Raw genomic sequence first — 25,868 nt, 5'->3', positions numbered from 1 at the left:
TGGAGGATTGCGTTGGAAGTCACTTCATGATGATTCTGGACACTTGGTGGTGGAAAAGACCTATGGATTGCTCAGAGACTTTTTTTACTGGCTCCGAATGAAGTCGGAGGTCGAAGAATACTGCAATTCATGCATTCGATGTATACCATGGAAGACACTGCCTATGCGGGCAGCTTCTTTGTCCCACTTGCAGAGTGCAGGGCCTCTGGTCCTGGTGTGTATGGATTTCCTGTCCATAGAACCCTATGCCAGCAACACAGCAAATGTCTTAGTCATCACGGACCACTACACCAGATATGCTCAGGCTTTTCCTACCAAGGACCAGAGGGTGTCTATGGTTGCAAAGGTGTTATGGGAAAAGTATTTCAATTATTATGGCCTTCCCAGGCGAATACATAGCGATCAGAGACAGGATTTCGAGAGCAGACTCATCCATGAGTTACTGGGCATGCTTGGCGTCGAGAAGTCAAGGACCATACCCTATCACCCGCAGAGTGATCCCCAGCCAGAGACGTTTAACCAGACTTGCTATACGTGCTCAGGACCCTGCAGATCAGCAAGAAGAGCAGGTGGAGTCAACATATTGGGCATCTGTTTCACAGTTATAATTGTACACGAAATGAAGCTACTGGGTAATCACCATATTATCTGATATTTGGGCACGAGGCGAGGTTGCCCATTGACCTTCGTTTTGGGACTGACGAGGGTGACTTACCACTGAAGACTTATCTGAAGTATGTGTCTGACATGAGAAGAGAGTAGAAAAGGGCTTATGAATTAGCTGGGGTCACAGCTGCCCAGCAGAATTAAGGGAATAAGAGGAGGTATGATCAAAAGGTGAGATTCTCCCAACTTCTGCCAGGAGACAGTCCTCATAGGGAATTTGGGGCTATCTGGAAAGCATAAGTTGCTGACCGTTGGGTGGCTACGCCCTATGTGGTGGCGAGTCAGATGCCAAACCTACCAGTTTTCCCGGTGAAACCAGAGAATGGGAATGAGCCTGTCAAGGTTCTCCATTGGAATAACCTGTGGCCCCTGGGTCAAGAGGTACAGGTAGACCCAGAGCCCAACTTGGAGCCTACACCTAGTAAGAGGACTCTGTGGAAACGCCAGGTGACTACTGAGCTCCCAACAGGCGAGGTCAAGCCGCACACCCCCCACCCCCGCCACCCCGAGAGGGATACTGATTCGGAGGATGAGGACCTGGATGTGTGGTATACGCTGCCTTTCGCTAACTCCCCATTGATTGAGGAAGAGACTCCCGGCCCTTCTCCCATTGAGACAGGTGAGGGGGGTGCATCTGTGGGCAGCCTGGGTTGCAGCGGGACTCTGCAGGGGAGGAAGTGGGGTTTGATCACAGAACAGAGGGCTCCAAGTTGCAGGTGGGCACGAGTGATAGATTGGAGGAGACCTCGCCAGGTAAACTGGAAGTATCCCCAGTAGTGTCAAAACCTGAAATGTTAGATGATGGGGTGCAGAGGTCTCAGAGAATTAGGAGACCACTGGATAGGTTGGCCTACATAGCACCAGGGGAACAGAATGTGACCCCTACTGTGCCGGGGAGCTATGTCACTGCTTTTTACACCTGGACTGGGCTTTGTGTTTTGCAGGAAGGGTTGGAGAATTATCTCAGTGTCATGAGGATATGACTAAATTTGGTGGGGGGGAGAGTGTAACATGCTGTACAGTTTCACTGCTGTATATCATGCTGTAAGGTTTCACTGATAATGTGATAGTTTCTCTGTAGCAGCAATGTTTGGGTTATGACTGGAGATAACGGGGTTTGGAATTCTATTGTTCTTCCTTGTGAGCTGGCAGAGATATTTTCGCGGTCTTTTGCCGGGAAGAGATGAGGAGAGAAGACACGAATGGAGAGAGTTGGTAGACCGCTGGACAGGGTGGACTTGGAGCGAGAGTCCGAAGGGAAGTGACAATCGGAGGAGGTCGATGGTGGATGATTAACAGTGAGCTCTAACATTGTGCAACAGACTGTTTAATAAGATTGGGCCCTTTTTTCATTTCTTTACTAACCATATGGTCAAAGTAAGAATTATAAAGCTTAATCATTTAATCGCATATTATGCACTGTTCGTTATTTCAGGGTACTGATTTGTAACAAGGGACACATCACACCGCATCCACCCAAACAAGCTTTCTTTAAGTTTGGCCGGGCCGGGGGCTATCACCCCCTATATTAGTCCCCTAGCCGAGGCGAGAGTTACACATACATTTTCCAACATTGTATTTCATTTGCCACTTCTTTGCCCATTCCACTAAACTATCTAAGTCTCTGTTTCCTCAACACAACAGCTCCTCCAACTGCCTTTGTATCATCTGCAAATTTAGCCACAAATCCATTAATTCCATAAATCATTAATATACATTGTAAATCAGCGGTCCAACACCAACTCCTGTGGAACTCCACTGGTAACAGGCAGCCAGCCAGAATAGGATCCCTTTATTCCCACTCACTGTTTTCTGCCGACCAGCCAATGCTCCACCAATGCTAGTAACTCCCCTGTAATTCCATGGGCTCTTATCTTGCTATGCAGCCTCAAGTGCGGCACCTTGTCAAAGGTCTTCTGAAAATCTAAGTACACCATGTCTACTGCATCTCCTTTGCCTACTCGCCTTGTAATTTCCTCAAAAAATTGCAGTAGGTTTGTCAGACAGGATTTTCCTTTCAGGAAACCACTGAAACATGCGGCACTTCCACAGCTTTCTTTTATACAGGGTACCCTGCATATGCAGAGCTACGTTCCCCTCCACAGTTACTACTATTTTGCCTAACGCATTCTCCGCAATTGCCCTAATCATGTTCTCCACCAGATCTACCACACCACATTTTACCACTACAAACATCTGCTACATGACCAAACTTATGGTATTGAAAATATCTCCGAGGGGGCAGCACCATGTACCTCATATTACCTAAATTAATTCTATCCGGCAACTTTTTCCATTATATTTAATCAACTATCTGTTTAATAAGCTATATGTTCAATAAGCTATATGTTCTAACTTCACCACAAAATCCATTTAAATGTTTAGCATCCAAAACCCTTCCCCCGACGAAATTATTTTTAACTTGGTCCATGGATACACATCTAGAGACACTCCAAATGTTACTCCCCAAAGCCAATGTCATTCAATATAATTCCTTGTGTTACTTTCCTTCCTCCCACGGCTTTAACCCCCAAAGCTTTCTCACACTGCTTACTATCTTTACAAAAGTCTAGGAGTGTCCCCTCTCTTAAAGGTTTTGCACCCACAATTGCTTTTTTTCAAATTTTCATTTAGTCTAATTGGATTGATAACTGAAACAGGTCCATATTCAAAATTCAGCAAAATTTTAAACTCTTCCGTCCTTCTATTATTTAAATCCTGTCTACTGCTTTCATCACTTGAAAATAAGCCACTATATCCCTCAATCTGTCACTTATTTTTCTGTTTCCCAGAAACCTGCTCTTCCTCTTCCTCCATACATTCCTGTCACCTAATACAGCTTGCGTTCACTACCACTGTTTTCTCCATTGCTTCCTGCCATCTCTAGCCCCCTTCCTTCCTGAGAGAAAACTCCCAACAGCAGGCTTAGCCCTGTGCTTCAACCTCAATCTACAGCTCAGATCCTCCCCCAGCTCCATACTCTGCCCTCTTCCCTAATATCAGAATCAGAATCAGGGTTAATATCACTGGCGTATGTCATCAAATTTGCTGTTTTGTGGCAGCAGTATATTGTTACACATAACAATAAAAAACTGTAAATTACTTTGTGTGTATATATACACATTACGTTACATTAAGTAGTGGAAAACGAGAGTAAAAGATAGTGAAGTAGTGTTCATGGATCATTGTCCTTGCAGAAATCCAATGGCAGAGGGGAAGAAGTTAGACTGTAATACCATAACACTTAGAATTAGGCCATTTGGCCCGTCAAGTCTGCTTCGCTATTCAATCATGGCTGATTCTTTTTCCCCCTCCTCACCCCCGTTCCCTGGCTTTCTTCCCGCAACCTTTGATACTGTGTGTAATCAAGAACCTATCAAGCTCTCCCTTAAATAAACCTAAGAAACTGGCCTCTTCAGCTGCCTGTGGTAATAAATTCCACAAATTCACCACCCTCTGTCCAAAGAAATTTCACAGCATCTCTGTTTTAAATGGATGCCCCTCTATTCTGAGGCTGTGCCCTCTTGTCCTAGACCCCCCCCCACCATGGGAAACATCTTTTTCACGTCTACTCTGTCTAGGCCTTTCAATATTTGAAAGGTTTCAATGATATCACTCCTTATCCTTCCAAATTCCAGTGAAATATCACAGAGAAAGAAAGAAAGGATGGAGACTGTAGATACTGAAAATCAAGCAAGATGGTGAAGGGGTCTCCCCCGAATGGTCGACCTTGCATCCACAGCTGCCACTGGATCCGCTGAATTCCTCCAGCATGTTTGTTGCTCAGTGTCAGACACTCGGTAGATGGGAAAGCTGAGCTTAAATATGTACATATCAGAGATACATTGAAGAAAGGAGGGTGGATGGGCATTGTTGGACACACATTGAATTAGGGATGACGGCTCAGTGCCACTCCAGAGGGTGGTACAGGAGGATGCTGAGAGACAATGCTTAATTTCTGTAGATAAACATCAGTTTGCCAGACCATAATGGTACCATCTTTTGAGATGAGTATATTGTCAATACAAGAACATGGAACAGAGAACATTACAGTGCTGTACAGGTCATTCAATCCATGATGTTGTGCCATTCTTTTAACCAACTCTAAGATCAACCTTAAACCTCTGCTCCAAGATAGCTTTCTACTTTTCTATCATCAATGTACTTACTTAAGAGGTTCTTAAATGCACCTGATGTAAGGGTTGTTTCTAATAAACAAAGTACTACAAGTTCAAAACCGAGTAGTTCAGAGCAAGTGAAAGGACTGAAAGTATCAAGCTAGTCAATATTGCATCAGCAGTTTAAATGAATGGTTTATAGATAATTAGAGACAAGAGGGAAGGGTCCAGGTGGGTTGGGACTTTTGGAGATGGGAGAAGGGGTCCGTAATCTGAACTGAAGACATCTGGAAAAAGAAATGGACACAGAATTGGAGGAAGAATTCACAGGGACACAGGGGGAAAATGTGAAGTCGTGTCTGAAGACTGATCTTTGGGATCAGGGAGGGAAGATTAAAAAAAAGGTAGTGAAAAAATGCTGAGGGCTTGAATTTGGAAGAAATGGGATCAATAGAAAAAGGGAAACAGATCCTGAGAGGTATTGAAATTCAATAATGCAAGGAATTGAGTTTAATATACAGACTTGGACTGAGAATTAATTTACCAGATGGAAAGCAAGGAGTAGGATTAAATGTGAGTTCTTTCACTTATGTGTATAATACAGGAAAGTAGGACTTTTTAAAAAAATGGTCATAGATTAGCAATGTTCAGAAACCTATGCATCCTTGTATAAAAGTCAATGAAGAACATGCAGATATCGTAAACAATTAAGATGGCAATTGGTACATTGGCATTTACATGAAGATTTGAATCTTAATGCAATTATATGGAGTCTTGGTGAGATCGTAGCTGGAGTATTACATGATCTTTTGGTCTCCTTACCTAAAAGAAAGATCTTCTTGCCACAGGGAGTGGAATGAAAGTTTGCCAGATTGGTTTCTAGGATAGAACAGTTGCTGTATTAGAAGGTAATGAACCTATAAGACTTGACTGGAAAACCAACACAAAGGCTGTTTACAAGAAAGGGATGAGCAGACTCCAATTTCTAAGGAAGCTGAGATCCTTTAATGTGTGCAACAGGATGTTGGAGATCTTTTAGCAGTCTGTTGCAGTCAGTGCAGTCTTTTTTGTGACTTTATGTTGGGGGAACAGCATCGGTGTTGGTGATACAAAAAGACTAAATAAACATATCAAAAAGGCTGGATCCATCCTTGGCTACAACCTGGGCTCTTGAGTTAATGGTGGAGAGGAGGTCACTAAACAAACTGTTATCCATTATGGACAATCTGGCACATCCTCTCCATGACCTACTGAATAAGCAGTGGAGTACTCTTTGGAACAGACTCATTCAGCTCCGCTGTCATAAGCATCATTACAGAAAAGCTTTCCTAACAAATACAATAAGCAGATACAACATTTCACCTCTGTGCACAGGTGACACACATCATAGTACAATAAACTCTATTTTATTATTTTGTACATTATTATTGCATATTATTGCACATTGGTACATTATTATTGTTTGTATTATTCTGTATTTATTACTAGTTAAGTACACTGCTAAGCATGTTTTTAAATGTTGCTGCTGTAACAAAAGAATTTCCCACTATCAATAAAGTATTATTATTGTTATTATTATATTCCATGAAGTTTGTAAGAATAAAATATGTATCTCCTGATTGGAAAACCTAGAACCGGAAATCATAGTCTCATAATATAGGTCAGACCATTCAAGTTCTTCATTCAAAGGGTGATGAATCTTCAGGTAAGGCTGGGTAGTGGAATTCTCCCCCTTACAGGTATTGAATATTCAAAGGGTTCTGCTTGTTAGGGTGTGCTGTAAATACAGTAAATTTACGTGACTATATTCCAAATGTTAAAGTAAGTAGTTGATTGTTTATTGTTACCTTTGTGTTGAAGAAGTATAAAACTTTGTGTCAGGAGAGTGAGACTCTCTCAGATTCTACTTTTCCAGAAACGTTCGCTATGTAAATACTAATATGTTTCCCAGTTGCAGCTTTCATATAGCTCAGTTTCAGTCAGTCACAACAACTTCATTTGTTAATTGTTACATCATCTTAGCCTCGGCAAAGTTTTCCTTTAGTTTCTCTTCAAGACCCCCCACTGCAAGAAAGTGCAGATCGCCCCAGCACCATCAGTGACATCACCGACAGTATACAGAAACGGCGGCTGCTGGTGGACCCAGCCAATGAGAGCCGTGAACAGGGTCAGGTAGGCGCGGTCGGTGCCCGGAGATTGCTCGGCGCCATGGTGTTATCCTGCTCTGCTTACGGCTGCAAGAATCGGTATGATAAAGACCGTGGCGTTTCTTTCCACAGGTAGGCTCTGGGTGGCGGCTTCCATCAGGGAGTGTATTGGTTGTGGCTCTGCGTGGCAGAACGTGGCCGGTGAGCTGAGATCTTGGCGCAGGCTGGCTTGCTGGCTGACTAGCCAGGCCACTCCTTGAATGGCGTCAGAAAGGAAGTTGAACAAGGCGGGATGTTGGTGGTGAGGTGGGAAAGCTACTGACGTTGGGCAGGGAAAGAAATTTGGCAGGAGGGTTGAAGCTGAAAGGGTCTCCAGAGTAGAGGGATAAGCAGGGCAAGTGACTGAAGGGGATGGTCCGGAAGTATGTATGTGAGGCGGAGTTGGTAAATCACTCTAGGGTTAGTTGTGATGGAGTGAGGGGTTGATTTCACAGCGTACCCGATAGAGAATTGTAATTGAAAAAACTAAGTGTAGCGAATAATCATGATGGAAAACGTGCTTGAAGTAGTGAGTTTCTAAAATCCTACTGTAGTTTTCTATTTGCAGCATTTTTATCCAGCACTCTAATGTTTTAAAATACTGTTTTCCTTTTGGCTGTGGTCATGGACTTTCTTGCTATATTTTGCAGTGAGTCTTTGCAATTGTGATAGCTGTGTTGGCACAGAGTGATAGATAGGCCTGTGATAATCTACGTTAATGGGCAAAGTGGTGCTGGATAAACTTAATGTATTAAAGGTTCCATGAATTCCTAAATCCGGCTTTATTGGTGATGTATGAATAGGACTTAGAAAACATACATAGTGAAATCAATGGTAGACTGGTCTAATAAAACTACAAATATGTGAAAGTCAAAAAATAAGCTGTGGATGATAGAAATCACGTTATTTCTGATTTTTTTTTAACATCTGCAGGTCAGGCTGCATCTCTGAGAAACAGTTAATGTTTCAGGTCAAAGACCCTTTGTCAGAACTGATTTGACCTGAAATGTTAATGGATCTTCTTTCCACAAAATATGATGGTCTGGCATTTAAATATATTTTTAAATAAAGCTAAAAGTGGAAATGTCCTTCTTTTCACTTTTGACCTTGTCCTTTTGCTATTTTATCCATGAAGTAGTGGTGATGGCTAGGGTAGCGTTCTCATGTGATTAAGGTGACTATTCAATCAAGTTCTAATCTAGGCTGATATCATGTAGTACTGAGTATGAATTGTGCTATCAACATTTTAATTTTTTTGATGAGACAATATACTGAGATTTGAAACTATAGGATTTTTCATTTGGATGTGAGAAAGGCTATGGTGCTATCCAAAAAGGACCAGACCTTGGCTGATACTTCAACTAATATCAATAATGATACAGATTGTGCATTACTGTCATGTGTGGAACTTGGATTTATATAAATTAGCTGTTGTATTTCTTAACATTATTATTACACTTTAAAAATATTTGATTGGGTGTGAAAGAATTTGGTAATACTGAAAGGGGTTTAAAGCCATGATCTTATTGCTTTTTGCCTCAATTACAATGTTGAGCCAAAGCCAGCTGGACGTGAGGAGGAATAAATGAGTTGCATGGCCACAGAAGAGCAGTAAAATTACTGCAGCTTTGGCTAAAAACGCACGGCTGAATTAAATAGCTGCGATGACCAGTTTGGACAATATAGGTAAATTTGGAGATTGGGACACTTCATGCAGTTATGTGTGTCTGGCATCACTACAGTGGCCTGCAAATATCAATGATCTTGAATCATTAACTGAGTATGATACACTAAAGAATGGAGTAGACATTGTTTTGTATATACTTACATTGTTTGGTTTCTTTTGGCTGCAATTTATATTCAGGAGACCAGCTGTGTGCTTGGAAGGATGGTGAAAAACCAATTGTAAGTAACCAATTTTATTGATAGCTATCAATATATGGGTCTTCTCTCTAACAGTATTTTTAAAACCCAATTGAAGGTTTCCCCTGAAGCGGCCGGAGCTCTGCAAAAAGTGGCTGGATGCAGTAAGAAGACGGAATTTTATACCCACTAAAAACAGCAATTTGTGTTCAGAACATTTCACATTGGACTGTTTCAGAAAGAACTGTAACAATAAAATACTGGAAGAAAATGCTGTGCCATCCATATTCTGTTTTACTCGATCAAATCAGCAGTCAAAGGTAACTCTTAGGTTATTTATAATTTATGATGTCTATTAAACCATAAGACATAGGAGCAGAGTAAAGCTACTTTGTCCTTTTGAGTCTGGCCCACCATTTCATCATGCATGATTAACTATCCCTCTCAACACCATTCTCCTCCCTTCTCCCTGTAATTTTTGATGCCCTTCCTAATCAAGAACCTATCAAACTTCACTTTAAATACATCCAATCACTTGGCCTCCACTGCCGTCTGTTGTACTGAATTTCACAAATTTACCATCCTCTGGCTGAAATTGCTCCTCATCTCTATTCTAAAGGGATGTCCTATTCTGAGGCTGTTTCCTCTGGTCCTAGACTCCACTCCCACCCCCACCCCCCACTATTGGAAACATCCTCTCCACATTCACTCTATACTTCTATACTTTTCAGTGTTCAACATCTTTGAATATTTGGTAGTTTTCAATAAGATCCCCTGACGTTCCTCTAAACTCCAGCGAGTACAGGCCCAAATCAATCAACTGTTCCACGTACATTATCGTTTTCAGTCCTGGAGTCATTTTTGTGAACCTCCCCTGGACACTCTCCAGTGCTAGCATATCCTTTCTTAAAAAGGGGCACCAAAACTGCTCACAATACCCCAAGCTAGACCTCACTAGTGCCTTATAAAGCCTCTTCATAAGTGGAAGGCCTTCAAAAGTGAAATTTTAAGAGTACAAAGCTTCTGTGTTCTTGTCAGAATAAAAGGCAAGAATAACAGCTTTAGGTAACCTTGGTTTTTGAGAGATATTGGGGCCCTTGTGAAGAAAAAGGAGGTGCATGGAAGATATAGGCAGGTAGGAACAAATGAGGTAGTTGAGTTTAAGAAATGCAAAGAAAGAAATCAGGAGTGCTAAAAGAAGTTATGAGGTTGCTCTGGCAGGCAAGGTGAAGGAAAATCCTAAGAGCTTGTTAAGAGCAAAAGGATTGTGAGTAGGAAAAAATGGTCCTCTGAAAGATCAGAATGGTAATCTATGTGTGGGGCCAAAAGAGATGGAGGGGATCTTAAATTTTTTTTTTGCATCTGTAATTACTCAGGAGACAGACACAGTCTATAGAAGTGAGCAAAGCAGCAGTGAGGTCGTGGACCCTGTACAGATTACAATGAGTAGGTGTTTGTTCTCTTGAGGTAAATTGGGGTGGACAAGTCCCCATGGCCTGACAAGGTATTCTCTTGGATCCTGTGGGAGGCAAGTGCAGAAATTGCAGGGGCTCCAGCAGTGATACTTAAATCGTCCTTAGCGACAGATGAGGTCCTGGAGGATAGTAGGATAGTTAATATTGTTCTGCTGTTTAAGAGAGGCTGTAAGAATAAACCAGAAATTATAGGCTGGTGAGCCTGACATCAGTAGTGGGAAAGTTATTGGAGGGTATTGTAAGGGACCAGATTTGAGTATTTCAGTAGCCAGGGACTGATTAGGGGTAGTCAACATGGCTTTGTACATAGTAGGTTGTGTCTAAACAATCTTATAGATTTTTTTTTTAGGAAGTTACCAGGGACGTTGATGAAGGCAAAGCAGTGGATGTTGTGTACATGGACTTCAGTAGGGCATTTGATAAGGCCTCGCTTGGGAAATTGGTCAAGAACTTTCAATCACTTAGTATTCAAGATGAGGTAGTAAATTGGATTAGACATTGTCTTTGTGGGAGAAGCCAATGTGTCACAGTAGATGGTTGCCCCTGTGACTAGAGGAGCACCACAGGGATCAGTGCTGGGTCCGTTGTTTGTCATCGGTGTCAATGACTTGGATGATAATGTGGTTTTTCAGATGACACAAGATTGGGGGTGTAGTGGGCAGCAAGGAAGACTATCAAATCTTTTAACGGGATCTGGACCAGGTGGATAAATGAGCTGAAAAGTGGCAGATAGAATTTTATGCTGATGTGTGAGATGTTGCACTTTTGGAGGACCAACCAGTGGGAGGGCACTGTGAAGTGCCACAGAACAAGGGGATCTGGGAATACAGGTCCATAATTCATTGAAAGTAGTATCACAGGTAGATAGGGTTGTAAAAAAACACTTTTGGCACATTGGCCTTTAATGATCAAAGTATTGACTGCAGGCATTGGGCTGTTATGTTGAACATTGTTGAGGACTAATTTGGAGTATTGTATGAAATTAGCTACCTACATGAAAGATCTAGATAAGATTGAAAGTACAGAGATAATTTACAAGGATGTTGCCAGGACTGGAGAACCTGAGTTATAGGAAAGATTGAATAGGTTAGAACTTTATTCCCTAGAAAGTGGAAGATTGGGAGGAGATTTGATAGTGGTATACAAAATTGAGGGGTATAGATAGGGTAAATGCAAGCAGGCTTTTTCCATTGAGGCTGGGTGAGACTACAATTAAAGGTCATGGCTTTAGGGTGAAAGATGAAATGTTTAAGGAGAACATGAAGAGAAACATCTTTACTCAGAGTGTGGAATGAGCTGCCAGTGCAAATGATGGATGCAATTTTGATTTCAACGTTTGAGTAGTTTGGAAAGGTACATGGATGGGATAGGTATGGAGGGCTATGGTCTGGCTGCAGGTTGATGGGTCTAGCAGTTTAAATGGTTCCCCATGAGCTAGATGGGCCAAAGGGCCTGTTTCTGTGCTGTAGTTTCCTGTGACTTCAAATGAATGCTAATATTGCAAACCTGGCTACAAAACCATTTATTCTATTATCCAAATCATTGACATGTGAAAAGAAGTGGTCCCAACACCAACTTCTGCATAACACCACTAGTCACTGGCAGCCAACCAGAAAAGGCCCATTTTATTTCCACTCTTTGTCTCCTGCCAATTAGCTAATCTTCTATGTTAGTATCTTTCCATGGGCTCTTGTTAAGCAGTGTCATGTGTGGCACCTTGTCAAAAGCTACCTGAAAATCCAGGTAAACAACATACACTGATTCTCCTTTGTCTATCCTGCTTATTATTTCCTCAAAGAATTCCAACAGGTTTGTCAAGCAAGATTTTTCCTTCAAGAAACCATGCTGACTTTAGCCTATTTTATCATGTGCCTCCAAGTACACTGAAACCTTACCCTTAATAATGGACTCCAACATCTTCTCAACCACTAAAGTCAGGCTGATTGGTATATATTTTCCTTTCTTCTGCCTCCCTCCCTTATTGAAAAGTGGAGTGACATTTATATTTTTCGAGTCCTGAACCATTCCAGAATCTAGTGATTCTTGAAAGATCATTACTAATGCCCCCACAATCTCTTCAACTACCCCTTTCAGATCCTTGGGATGTAATCCATCTGGCCCAGGTGACTTATCTACCTTGAGAACATTCAGCTCCCAAGGATCTTCTCCATAGTAATAGCAAGTACACTCACTTCTGCCCCCTGACATCCTTGAATTTCAGGCATATTGCTATTGTCTTCCACAGTGAAGACTTGTTCAAAATAGCTATTAAGTTTGTCTGCCATTTCTTTGTCCCCCATTACTACTTCTGCGTCCTTTTCCAGTGGTCTAATATCCAGTATTGCATTTCTTTTATGTTATTGGCTAGCTTACCTTCATGTTTCATCTTTTCTTCTCTTTTGTTTTTAGTTGCCTTTTGTTGGCTTTCAAATCTTCTCAATCCTCTAACTTCTCACTTTTTTTTGCTGTGTTATTCACCTTCCTTTTTACTTTTATAGTCTTTGACTTCCCTTGTCAGCCACAGTTGCATCTTCCTTCCTTAGAATACAGCTTCTTCAATGGGATGTATCTATCCTGTACCTTCTGAACTGCTCCCAGAAACTCTAGCCATTGCTGTTCTGAAGTTATCCCTGCTAGTGTCCCTTTTTCAATCATCTTTGGCCAACACCTCTCTCATGCCTCTGTGACTTCATTTAATCCACTATAATACTGATATATCTGACTTTATTTTTTCTGTCTCAACCTGCTGGGTGAACTCTATCATTTTAAAGATTACTGTCTCCATAGGATCTTTTAGCTTAAGCTCTCTAATCAAATCTGATTCATTACCAGTTGCCTTTTCCCTGGTTGGTTCAATCACAAGCTGCTTGAAAATGACATCTCATTGGTATTCTACAAATTCCGTCACTTGGGATCAGCACCAACCTGATTTTCCCAATCTACCTGCATATTGAAATCCTTCATGACTACCATAACATTGCCATTTTTACATGCCTTTTCTATCTTCTATTTTTAAATCCCACATCCTGGGCTACTGTTCATGAGATAGAAAAGGCATGTATATGGTATGGATGGGGAGAGGAGGTTCCCTATAGTGTGGAAGGTTAGGACACGAGGGCACCACCTCAGAATAGAGGGATGCCCATTTAGAACAGATGGGGAGGAATTTCTTTAGCCAGAGATTAGTAAATCTGCGGAATTCATTGCCACAGACGGTTGTGGAGGCCAAGTCATTGGGTATATTTAAAGCAGAGTTCGACAGGTTCTTCTGTCGTTCCGTCAAAGGTTACAGGGAGAAGGTAGAAGAATGGGGTTGAGGAGAATGATAAATCAGCCTTGATGGAATGATGAAGAAGACTCGATGGGCTGAATGCCCTAATTCTGCTCCTTAGTCAGATGGCTCCTGTTTTAATTTCTATTCCACATCTTGGCTATGTTCGGAGGCCTCTATAAAACTCCTATCAGGGTCTTTTTTTTTTATATATCCTTGCCTCTATAAAACTCCTATCGGGGTCTTTTTTTTTATCCTTGCAGTTTCTTATCTCTACCCATCAGGGTTCTATATCTTCTGATCCTATGTCACTTCTTTCTAAGGACTCGATTTCATTTTTTCCTAACAGAGCCACCCCACCCCCTTTGCCTTAGTGCCTATCCTTTCGATACGTACATCCCAACTGTGATAATTTTTCAGCCATGAGTCAGGGATGCCCACCTGCCAATCTCAACAGTGCCACAAGTTCATCTACCTCATTCATATACTGTAAACATTCAAATGTAATGCCTTCACTCTTGTATTCGTCAACCTTTGCAATTTTGCCTCCATGTTACACTTAAGTTCATTCCACTCACTGCTATTTTGCCCTATCATTTGCCTGCTTTTCCTCAGTCTCATTGCAGACTTCATCTACGTGTCTACCAACTGCACCATCCTCAGCCCCATCACTCAGGTTCCCATCCCCTGCCAAATTAGGTTTAAACCCTACCCAACAGCTCTGGCAAACCTGCCTGCAAAGATATTGGTCTCCCTCAGGTTCAGGTGTAACCTGTCCTTTTTCTACAGGTCGTACCTTCCCCAGAGCAGATCCCAATGATCCAGAAATCTGAAACTCTGTCCCCTGCATCAGTTCCTCAGTCATGCATTCATATGCCAAATCATCTTATTCTTACCCTCACTGGCATGTGGCATAAGCAGCAATCCAGAGATTGCTACCCTTGAAGTCCTGCTTTTCAGCTTTCTACATAACTCCCTATATTTTTCTGTTCAGAACGTCATCCTACCTATGCCATTGGTACCAATATTTTCCACAACTTCTGGCTGTTCACCTTCCCCCTTTAGAATGTTGTGGATATGATCCAAGACATCCCTGAGCCTGGCACCTGGGAGGTAACATGTTTCATGTTACTTCTTACTATCTGCTCCTCTAACAATGAAATCCCCTATCACTCCTCCCTGCTTCCCTTCAGAACCACAGAGCCAATTTTGCTAAAGACCTGAACACTGTGTCTTCCCCTTCGTAGGTCAACCCCTCAACTGTAACCAAAGTGGCATACTTATTGAGGGGAATGGCCACAGGGGTACACTGCACTGGTTGCCAATTCCCTTCCCCTCTCCTGACAGTTTCCCAGCTACCTACCTCCTGCAACTTGGAGGTGACTGCCTCCCTGTAGTTCCTTATCTATCACTCTTCATTCTCCCATATGAGCTGAAAGTCATCCAGGTGCAGTGCCAGTTCATTAACACAGTCTCTCTGGAGCTGCAGCTCGATGCACTTCAAGCAGGTGTTGTTATCAGGGAGACTGGAGGTCTCCCACACCTCACATGAACAACATACTACTACCTCCAGACCCATTCTCCCTCCACTAATTGCGTATTAAAGACAAGGAAAGAAAAAGAAACAGTCTTTGTCTCTTCTTGCCAAAGCCTGACCATTGTGGAATTCTCTGCCACAGGATGTGGAATTCTCTGCCACAGGAAACAGTTGAGGCCAGTTCATTGGCTATATTTAAGAGGGAGTTAGATATGGCCCTTGTGGCTACGGGGGTCAGGGGGTATGGAGGGAAGGCTGGGGTGGGGTTCTGAGTTGGGTGATCAGCCATGATCATAATAAATGGTGCAGGCTCGAAGGGCTGAATGGCCTACTCCTGCACCTATTTTCTATGTTTCTATTCTTAAAACTGGCCCCCTCACATAATAGCCATTCTGCTTATGCTTCACGTCTTTTCATTAGGCTTTGTCAAGTGCCTAATAGACCATTATGATTAAGGCCTCCGAAAAGTCCCAAAGGGCCCGAAGTTCTTTTAAAATCTTGCGCTGCTTCCTTCACAAGCAAGTGCTCTTGATGATTGAAGGCCACTGAAAGGTCCTGTGCTCTTTTAAAATCTTTTCTAAAAGTGCCTTTAAAAAGTGGGCATGTGATTAGTTTTTTCCCCCATGTCACTATCAGGACAGTAGTAATGACATGATTATGGTACTCGCGGTATCTGTCAGTTTCATTTTTAATTTGGATCAAGGAGACGAAGTGCGTTATGATCTGTATCTCTTGTGTTCATCTTTAAGCTAATTGGTTGAATACATTGTACTATCATTTAAGTAACCATCCATTTCTATATATTTAGGTAAACCTGCAAATGAAACAGCTTGGGTTATATACTTTTTCCTCTAATGTTGATGACCAGATAAGATTTTGTTGAAATTTGTTTCACTATTACTTGCTTGGGTATTGTAAGTCTAACAATAATGAATCAATGTTGAGGCATTTTGTACCTAAGAGGAAAGTACTGTAATGCAAGACTAGTGTTCACAGACTAAGGCTACGTCCACACTAGACCAGATAATTTTGAAAACGCCATTTTTGCTTAAAAACAATAGGCGTCCACACCAGGCGTTTTTGAAAATACCTCTGTCCACAGTAAAATGGGTATTTGGATGAATCTCCTCCTACTGGGTATAAGCAGGACACATCTACAGAAAACAAGCGAAGAGGAAACGTTATACTTGGTGCGAGTTTGTCCAGTTACAGACTAGAAAAACTTAAAAGGAAATTGCCAAACGATGGACAGCTGTTGGCTCTCGCGCAGGAGGACTTAAAACTAAAAAAAATACTGGAGCGTAAGGAGGCAACTGACAGGGAGTTCACGGACGGTATGACCTGGCTGACGACGAACATTGAAAAACTGACTAACGCTGTTGCAGAGGGATTTGCAATGATGAGGAATATGATGGCAACCCCCCCCCCCCCAGTACTTTTCACCGCCACAATACCAGCCTCACAGCCAGTACAGTAGCTACACATATGGACACACAGACCCCTGGGTGGCCCCACCAACATCTTCCCCACATCCACAGAGGGGTCACCCTGGAAACATTTTCTACAGCCATAGTCTCTTCACTGAATAAAGGGACGACAGGTTTTTTAAAACCTCCGGTTACCCTGTACACACTACAGCGCCCAACCGATGTTTTCAGATTTAAACACTCTGGAGAGCGTTTTAGAAAAGCTCTGTTTTCAGGGGAGGAAAACGCTGTTTCATTGTGGACGGAGGGTCAAAACAAAGAGAAAAAGCTTCGGTTACAGACTTAACCGGTCTAGTGTGAAGATAGCCCAAAGCTGATGTAATTATAGCTAATGAAATGCTTAGATGCTAACAATTTCAATCTTAATTAAATGTAACAGCTGAAAAAGTTGCTAGATTACATAACTATCTTAGTTAAGTTGGTGGTTTAACAGACGTGGCGAAACAGTGTTGGGTAGGTGACCTTTTTACCAAACACCCGTGCTCGTTCTACTATGACCCATCTAGAGCTCCTGGTTGCAAGCCATTTTAATTCTCCTCTCTGTTGCCATATCATTCTTCTTCCTCTTCTAGAAGGATGTTGCCTGACCCACTGATTTCCTCTAGAAGTTTGTTTTTTTTTCTCTAGATTCCAGCATCTGCAGTCTCGAGTATATTCATTTTTGTAGCATCTTATTGCTATTATCATCCTGGTGCAGGATACAGCAAGCTGAATCTGATACAAGAGTACACTTTTTTGGAATTCAAAATTCATAAGTATTTTAAATGTGCTATTTCACCATCAGGGAAATTCCCTAATCACCTGTTTGGTTTCTGTAATTGTCAGTCAAGTAATCAGAAGCTTATCAGAGAAATAAGAATATTTTGTGTCCAAGTTACTATAAAGAGTTGTGAATGCTGGGAACTGAAGCTTTTATTAGGAAAACAAAAGCTTTTGAAACTCTGATCCTGAGGTTAGTCATTACATCTGTTTTTGGTCATTTTATTGAATAAAGGCCTCACATTGATCTGGTATTCACTGACTTCTCTGGTTTATTGTTAAATGTAAAATGTTGCTTAATTTTATTTAACTCATTGCATTTAATGTAGCTAAAAGGAGAAATCTGTTTTTCAATTGAAATTGTCACAAAAACTGCAATTCAGGCAGCATTTGTGGAAAGAGAAATAATTAATATTTCAAGTCAGGAATTCTTCAGGTTTGAATAGATCCAAAATCTCTGGTTTTCCATCAAATAAATTATCTCCTTAAATTTATTGTTAAAAGAAATTTAACACGTTCCATTCTTTTGTCAAAGTACTTGCTGTATTATCTACAATATTTTCTGTTGTAAATCTCAATAAAATCATTTTTACTTTACAAATGTTGGATTTGATAAATTATTTGTAGCTTTTATGCTTGACCTTTGTTTACAGCTTTAATTTGCTGAATGTCAAAATTATATATTTGTAACTATTAATCTGTTGATCTTTATTGATAGAAGTTAGAAATGGCATTACCGAGTGACCAACATCGTGCAACAGAGGAAATTATAGAGGAGTCGGAACTGAATCAATCGCATGGACTCTTAACTGTTTATGATCATAGCTACAGTGTTGGAGATGCATGCTTACAGAAAAAGAAGATTCAGCAGTTGGAGGAACAAAATGAGAAATTGAAGAAGAAACTGAAATTCTTACAGCAAAAGTCTCGCCGCCAAGAGCAACGTTTACAAAGAATGAAGAAGCTATTACAAGAACTTAATACACGAGATATATTGTCACATCAAAATTGTGTGCTGTTAAATGATACTTTGTATGAAGTAATTAAAGTTTAGATGTAATTTGTTTATCAGCATCACATTTGTTGCTTAGTGTAGAATCATAAGTTTTACTACCCAAGGTTGAGGTAGGGGTTTAAGTAAAAATTTCTCATGGTTCGTTCTGGGGAAATTGTTTAAAAATGTATAAGTAAGAACAAACTTATTAAGTTGAATGCATTATGGAGCTGGTGAATTACAGGTAACAGAACAAGCAGACTAGCAACAGAAGAATATACAAAAATTCTGGTATATCCAAAAAGCAACCTGGTGAGATTGACAGATCTTGTAAGGTTTCCCAAACCATTAATTCATTTACATGGGTGGTGGGTTACTGTGTACAGTTGTCATAATACTGGAGCGGAGTATTGAATTATTGTGAAGAACTGTTACTGAGAGAAACTAGTGAAAAAGTGGGAATTTATATGTTGCAAAATTTGTTGGGTGATTGAATCATACTAAAGTTTCAGAACTGAACTCAAAAATACTCAAAGTCCACAGTGCAGCTATTTGTTCTGTTAGAAAAAAAATTGATCACAAATTATATGTAACTACATTGACAGGGAATATAAAGAGCAGGGCTACAGAAAGTGACATCAGAATAGTGCCAATGATCTTTACATCTTTCTTGCTATGCTATTTTAAGAACTTAATTTATATATAAACTGATCCAATTGATTTGTGGCAGGGAATGTCACATTTTAACTACACTGTAGCTAGTTTTTTTAAACCTTTAGCTGAAATTATAAAAATCTAGTCTTTAGCATACTCTCAGCTATAGAAATGATCTGTATACCCTCGTAATCATTTAACTCCTGCATTGGTTTACCATATAATCTCTTAAAGGGGCAAAAAGTATTTCTTGGGGAAAATAGTCATACTTTTAAATTTTCTTCTAACTGCAAGCCTTCTCCCTTTGTGTTAAATATATGCTACAAATGTCGAATTCTTGTCTTTTCAGTATAATGATCTGTACAAAATTATAAACATCATTTGATTAGTAGCCTAACTTGCTATTACATCTGTACTTTATTTCAAGGTACAGAACCAGGAATTGCCTCTGCATACCTTAATTATTTGCACCCAATAAAAGCTATAATATTTTAAGCTAATTTTGTAAAGCTCTAGGATATACATCTATCTCACAATAACTGAGTCATCTGAATATTTGGCTTTTTTTCCCTTTTCTACGTGGCATCCTTTTTTTTCAAATTACAAGCCTGTATAGCATGTGGATCTATGGGTAGAGTTACAGGATTTTATTTTGTGTATGTTAGCCAATGTTAAAAAGTAACACGTAATGAAAATAACGTGGCTTTCTCTAAAACCAAAGTGAATTTTCTAAGTCATCCATGTGTGTGGTATTAAAGAGGGGCTCTTGGGGTTATTAATTGTAAATCAGAATGCTGAGGGTTTTAATGTATGTATTGTGGTTTTGCTTTTTTTTGTGTGTAAGTAACATTCTCACATGCATTGTGTGTCTTCATTTAATATCCGAATGAACAAAAGCAAGACTTCAGGATCAACAGTGAATCCTTGAATTATACACAAGCCCCTGGAATGTGTGGTTTGCCACCTCTTTGAAAAGAGGACAAGTAAATTGCTCATTTAGCTAGTTATGAACTACAGTTTTCTATGGGATAAATAGTATTAAATTCTGGACAAATAATAGGCTCAAATGCATGTAAACCATAATCTTTAAATATTAATTTATGATAGGCTCATATTAGTTTCCTTTCCATAACTTGAATAAAACTTAGCAGTACTACTATTGGATAGAATAACAAGGATGGTAAATGTAATTATACAGAAACAAGTTCTCTAGTTTATGACAGGGAAAATGATAGTATAGTGGCTATGTTACCAGACTAATAATCCAGAAGTGTGTTCAAATCACACCACAGGAATAAAGAATTTAAATTCAGAATCAGGTTTGCTATCAGTGGCATATGTCTTGATATTTGTTTTGTGGTAGCAGTATACTGACATTGAGCGCAATGTTACTGTTAGGACACCACTCAGCCAGGTGATCTCTCCTGTGTACATCATCTGAAATTCTACCAACAATAGTTGTGTCATCAAATTTATAAATGGCACTTATAAATTTGCAACTGTGTGGCTGCACCTAGCCGCACAGTTGCAGGTGTAGGGAGAGTAGAGCAGTGGGCTAAACACGCAATCTTGAGGTGCTCCAATGTTAGCGTGGAGATGTTATTTCTCGTCTGCACAGACTGACCAGTGTGGATCCTGTTGTAGAGGGATGTACTGAGGCCCAGGTTTTGGAGCTTGTTGATTAATACAGAGGGAATGATGGTATCGAACACTGAGCTGTAATCAACAAACAGCAGCCTAATGTAGGTACTACTATTGTCCAGTGTGGAAAGCCAGTGAGATTGTGGTGATAGGCAAATTGCAGGGGGCCTAGGTCTTTGCTTAGACACAAGTTGATTCTGGCCATGACCAACCTCAAAACACTTAGTTAAAGCAATTAATTAAGTAAATTTGGAATATAAAAATATGACATTAGATTGACATCAAAGTCATTTTAAAGTAGGAAAACTCGTCCTATCCCCACATGCTTCAAATCTGTGCCAAAGAATTATACACCTTCAGAACTAAACAGCTACCACTTGATTGCCCTTAAATGACTGACAATGGTACATATCCAAAAACACTGTTCCTGCTGCATTGGTTACTCACAAATATATTTGCCAAGAGAACTACTCCACAACAGATGCTATAACTTCTGTTATGCACCTAGCTATGACACACCCAAAAAAAAACAAGTACACATGTCAGAATGATGTCTCTGGATATCAGTGCTGCATTCAACACTATTGTTCCATAGACCGTGGTGAAAGAACTCCTACTCCCAAGTCTAAATACACCACTATGCAGCTGGGTATTGGACTTCCTAGCCAACAGACCTTAGAATATCAGATTCACAACAGCTCCTTCCTCAACATTATCCGCAACATAGGTACCTCCTGGGGCTGTCTGCTGAGCGCATGAATGCACAGCAAAATCACATTGTCAACTTTACTGAGGGCACGACAGTGGTGGGCTCATCACCACCAACAAGACAGCCTACAGAGAGAAAGTGGAAGAGCTTGAGGCCTGGTACCAGGCAAATAACCTCTTTCTCAATGTCAACAAGACGAAGGAGATAGTTATCAACTTCAGAAGAACGCACACCACCCATATCCCTCTGCACATCTGTGAAAACTGAACAGTTTCAAACTCCTGAGAGTGCATATCTCACACAAACTTTCATAGTCCCCGAACACAACCTGCACAATTAAGAAAGCTCACCAAAGTCTCTACCTTTTGAGGGGGCTGAAGAGAGCTGGACTATGTACATCTATACTCACGACCTTCTGCAGATGCACAGTAGAGAGCAACCTAACATGCTGTGTGACTGCATGATATGGAAATTGCTTTGGGGCAGACTGGAAGGCTCTACAACAGGTAGTCAAAATTTCCATTGCACTAACAGCACCAGCCTACCTGCCATCAAGGACATATACCTGTATACAGAATGGTGCCAGAAAACATCATAAAGAATCCCTCACACCCTGCTCATGGACTGTTTGTCCCACTCCCATCAGAGAGGAGGCTACATAGCATGAATAGCAGGACCACCAGACTCAAAAAGTTATTTTCCCCAAGCAGTAAGATTCACCCATTAACACCCACACCTCCATCACTATTTCGTCATTCCCTGTCAGAGTCACTTATGTACAGACACTCCTGTGCCTAGCATCACTTTATGGACATACAATCAATCTATGACTATAAACTATCTTATGTGTTTATATTTATTATGTCGAAGAAATGACTTTAAACAATCTTAAAACTTGAGCCTGGTCTTTGAGACTCCACTGGCAGCAATGCGGTTGACTTAACTGTCCTGTGAAATGAAGCAGTGGGCCATATACTTCAAGGGCAATTAGGAAATGTCAATAAGGGATGGGCAATAAATGTCTCATCAGTGATAGCAGTATTCAGAATTGAATCAAATAAACCTTAAATGGGAAACTACAGACAATCAACATCTTCGAAAGGTCACAATTACTTTTGAAAAAATGTTTCAAGGTGGTATGAAATATATCCTTTGCCATTTTAGATTACATTTGAGGGATCCCTGTTTAAGGTGTTAAGTTCCTTCCATGTACTGTTGTGTGCCTCAATTCTCTCAAAATTGGTTGGTGCTGAGCAGAGAATACTCAAGTTTTCAGTATTTGCTGTAAAAACCTGTAGATTCTGTTGTGTATTTAATATTTTGATAATATTTTGGTATATATAGGTTGATTAAGCATTCTTGGTCATTTAAATAACTCATTATCGGTTATATGTAAAAATACGTTACCACATAATACGTGTAATCATCCGGAGGTGATAAGAGAGCTTACGGTTATGGAACCCTTAGGGAACAGTGATCACAATATGATTGAGTTCACATTGAAATTTAAGAGGGAAAAAATAAAATCCAATGTGTGGGTATTTCAGTGGAATTAAGGAAATTACAATGGCATGAGAGGGTAACTGGCTGAGATTGACTGGAAAGGGACATTTGCAGGAAGGACAGCAGAGCAGCAATGGCTAGAGTTTCTGTGAAAAATGAGGGAAGTGCAAGACAGATATATTCCAAATAAGAAGAAATTTTCAAAGAGAAGAAGGACACTACCGTGGCTGACAAGTGAAGTCAGAGCCAAAGTAAAAGCAAAAGAGAGGGCATACAAGGAAGCCATAGGTAGTGGGAAGTTAGAGGATTGGTGAGCTTTTAAAAACTTGCCGGAAGTTAATTAAAAAGGTCATTCTGAAGGAAAAGATGAATTATGACTAATATCAAAGAAGATACTAAAAGCTTTTTTAAGTATATAAAGGGTAAAAGAGAGTTGAGGGTAAATATAGGACCAATACAAAATGATGCTGGAGATATTGTAATGAGAGATGGCAAAGGAACTGAATGCATATTTTGCAACAGTCTTCACAGTGGAAGACGTCTGCAGTATACTGGACATTCAAGAGTGTCAGGGAAGTGAAGTTTGTGCTGTGAAAATTACAACTGAGAAGGTGCTCGGGAAGCTTAATGGTCTGAGGGTGGATAAATCTCCTGGACCTGATGGAATGCACCCTTGGGTTCTGAAGGAAGTAGCTGGAGAGATTGCATAGGCATTAACAAAGATCTTTCAAGGATTGATAAATTCTGGCATTGTACTGGATGACTGGAAAATTGCAAATGTTACTCCGCTATTTAAGAAGGGTGAGAGGCAGAAGAAAGGAAACTATAGACCTGTTAGCCTGACATCTGTGGTTGGGAAGTTGTTGGAATCAATTGTTAGGGATGAGATTACAGAGTACCTGGAGGCCCATGTCTAGATAGGCCAAAGCCAGCATGGTTTCCTGAAAGGAAAATCCTGCCTGACAAACCTACTGCAATTCTTTGAGGAAATTACAAGCAGGGTAGACAAAGGAGATACAGTAGATGTGATGTACTTGGATTTTCAGAAGGCCTTTGATAAGGTGCCATACATGAGGCTGCTTAGCAAGATAAGAACCCATGGGATTACAGGGAAGTTACTAGCATGGGTGGAACATTGGCTGGTCAGCAGAAAACAAAGAGTGGGAATAAAGGGATCCTATTCTGACTGGCTGCCGGTAAATAGTGGAGACCCACAGGGGTTGGTGTTGGGACCGCTGCTTTTCACGATGTATATCAATGATTTGGACTATGGTATTAATGTATTTGGGGCTAAATTTGCCGATGATACAAAGATAGGTGGAGGAGCGGTAGTATTGAGGGAACAGAGAGCCTACAGAGAGACTTAGATAGTTTAGGGGAACGGACAAAGAAATGGCAAATGAAATATAATGTTGGAAAGTGTATGGTCATGCACTTTGGTGGAAGAAATAAACAGGGAGACTATTATTTAGATGGGGAGAGAATTCAAAATGGAAAGATGCAGAGAGACTTGGGAGTCCTTGTGCAATCTTCTGAGGTGTATATATTTCAATGCCTGGAGTATTGCGGGGAAGGCAGATGAGTTGAGGGCGTGGATTGACACGTGGAATTATGACGTTGTAGCAATTAGTGAAACTTGGCTACAGGAGGGGCAGGACTGGCAGCTTAATATTCCAGGGTTCCGATGTTTCAGATGTGATCGAGGCAGAGGAATGAAAGGTGGGGGAATGGCATTGCTTGTTAGGGAAAATATTACAGCAGTGCTCAGGCCGGACAGATTAGAGGGCTTGTCTACTGAGTCCTTGTGGGTGGAGCTGAGAAACAGGAAAGGTATGGCCACATTAGTGGGATTGTATTACAGACCACCCAATAGTCAACGAGAATTGGAAGAGCAAATCTGCAGAGAGATAGCAGGCAACTGCAGGAAACATATGGTTGTGGTGGTAGGGGATTTTAATTTTCCATATATTGATTGGGTCTCCCATACTGTTAGGGGTCTAGATGGTTTAGAGTTTGTAAAATGTGTTCAGGAAAGTTTTCTAAATCAATATATAGAGGTACCAACTAGAGGGGATGCAATATTGGATCTCCTGTTAGGAAACGATTTCGGACAAGTGATAGAAGTCTGTGTAGGGGAGCATTTTGGTTCCAGTGATCATACCACCATTAGTTTCAACTTGATCATGGACAAGGATAGATCTGGTTCTAGGGTTGAAGTTCTTAACTGGAAGAAGGCCAAATTTGAAGAAATGAGAAATGATCTAAAAAACGTGGATTGGGACAGGTTGTTCTCTGGCAAGGATGTGATCGGTAGGTGGGAAGCCTTCAAAGGAGAAATTTTGAGAGTGCAGAATTTGTATGTTCCTGTCAGGATTAAAGGCAAAGTGAATAGGAATAAGGAACCTTGGTTCTCAAGGGATATTGCAACTCTGATAAAGAAGAAGAGGGAGTTATATGACATGTATAGGAAGCAGGGAGTAAATCAGGTGCTTGAGGAGTATAAGAAGTGCAATAAAATACTTAAGAAAGAAATCAGGAGGGCTAAAAGAAGACACGAGGTTGCCTTGGCAGTCAAAGTGAAGGATAATCCAAAGAGCTTTTACAGGTATATTAAGAGCAAAAGGATTGTAAGGGATAAAATTGGTCCTCTTGAAGATCAGAGTGGTCGGCTATGTGCGGAACCAAAGGAAACGGGGGAGATCTTAAATAGGTTTTTTGCGTCTGTGTTTACTAAGGAAACTGGCATGAAGTCTATGGAATTAAGGGAAACAAGTAGTGAGATCATGGAAACTGTACAGATCGAAAAGGAGGAGGTCCTTGCTGTCTTGAGGAAAATTAAAGTGGATAAATCCCCGGGACCTGACAGGGTGTTCCCTCGGACCTTGAAGGAGACTAGTGTTGAAATTGCAGGGGCCCTGGCAGAAATATTTAAAATGTCGCTGTCTACAGGTGAGATGCCAGAGGATTGGAGAGTGGCTCATGTTGTTCCGTTGTTTAAAAAAGGA

At 40.8% G+C, this 25,868-nt stretch overlaps 1 protein-coding gene across 3 annotated transcripts; it reads left to right on the top strand.

Annotated features, from left to right (window-relative positions):
• The first annotated feature begins 6,946 nt into the window (after window positions 1-6,946).
• LOC140196687 (THAP domain-containing protein 1-like) lies at window positions 6,947-20,268 on the top strand. Of its 3 annotated transcripts, XM_072256317.1 has the most exons (4): window positions 7,037-7,063; window positions 8,835-8,875; window positions 8,952-9,153; window positions 18,081-20,268. In XM_072256317.1, exons 2-4 carry the CDS (start codon window positions 8,859-8,861, stop codon window positions 18,414-18,416), a joined length of 555 nt encoding a protein of 184 aa, XP_072112418.1. In that variant the 5' UTR covers window positions 7,037-7,063; window positions 8,835-8,858; the 3' UTR covers window positions 18,417-20,268. The 3 variants fall into 3 exon arrangements, with proteins under 3 accessions (XP_072112417.1, XP_072112416.1, XP_072112418.1); XM_072256316.1 differs by lacking the exons at window positions 7,037-7,063; window positions 8,835-8,875 and adding an exon at window positions 6,947-7,030 and having other exon boundaries at window positions 18,081-20,267; XM_072256315.1 differs by lacking the exon at window positions 8,835-8,875 and having other exon boundaries at window positions 6,952-7,063; window positions 18,081-20,267.
• Window positions 20,269-25,868: the final 5,600 nt, after the last annotated feature.

The sequence above is a fragment of the Mobula birostris genome, chromosome 4 (genome assembly GCF_030028105.1).
Source record: "Mobula birostris isolate sMobBir1 chromosome 4, sMobBir1.hap1, whole genome shotgun sequence".
In the NCBI taxonomy this organism is placed as follows: Eukaryota; Metazoa; Chordata; class Chondrichthyes; order Myliobatiformes; family Myliobatidae; genus Mobula; species Mobula birostris.
The sequence above is the reverse complement of the archived record's forward strand: the minus strand, read 5'-3'. Positions and strand labels throughout refer to the sequence as shown.

Excerpts from the sequence above, each read along its gene's own strand:
- LOC140196687 (XM_072256315.1), top strand. The coding sequence starts at position 6,993 with ATGGTGTTATCCTGCTCTGCTTACGGCTGCAAGAATCGGTATGATAAA. Across the intron at positions 7,064-8,951 it reads CGTGGCGTTTCTTTCCACAG|GTTTCCCCTGAAGCGGCCGG; the intron begins GTAGGCTCTGGG and ends ACCCAATTGAAG. Across the intron at positions 9,154-18,080 it reads GATCAAATCAGCAGTCAAAG|AAGTTAGAAATGGCATTACC; the intron begins GTAACTCTTAGG and ends CTTTATTGATAG.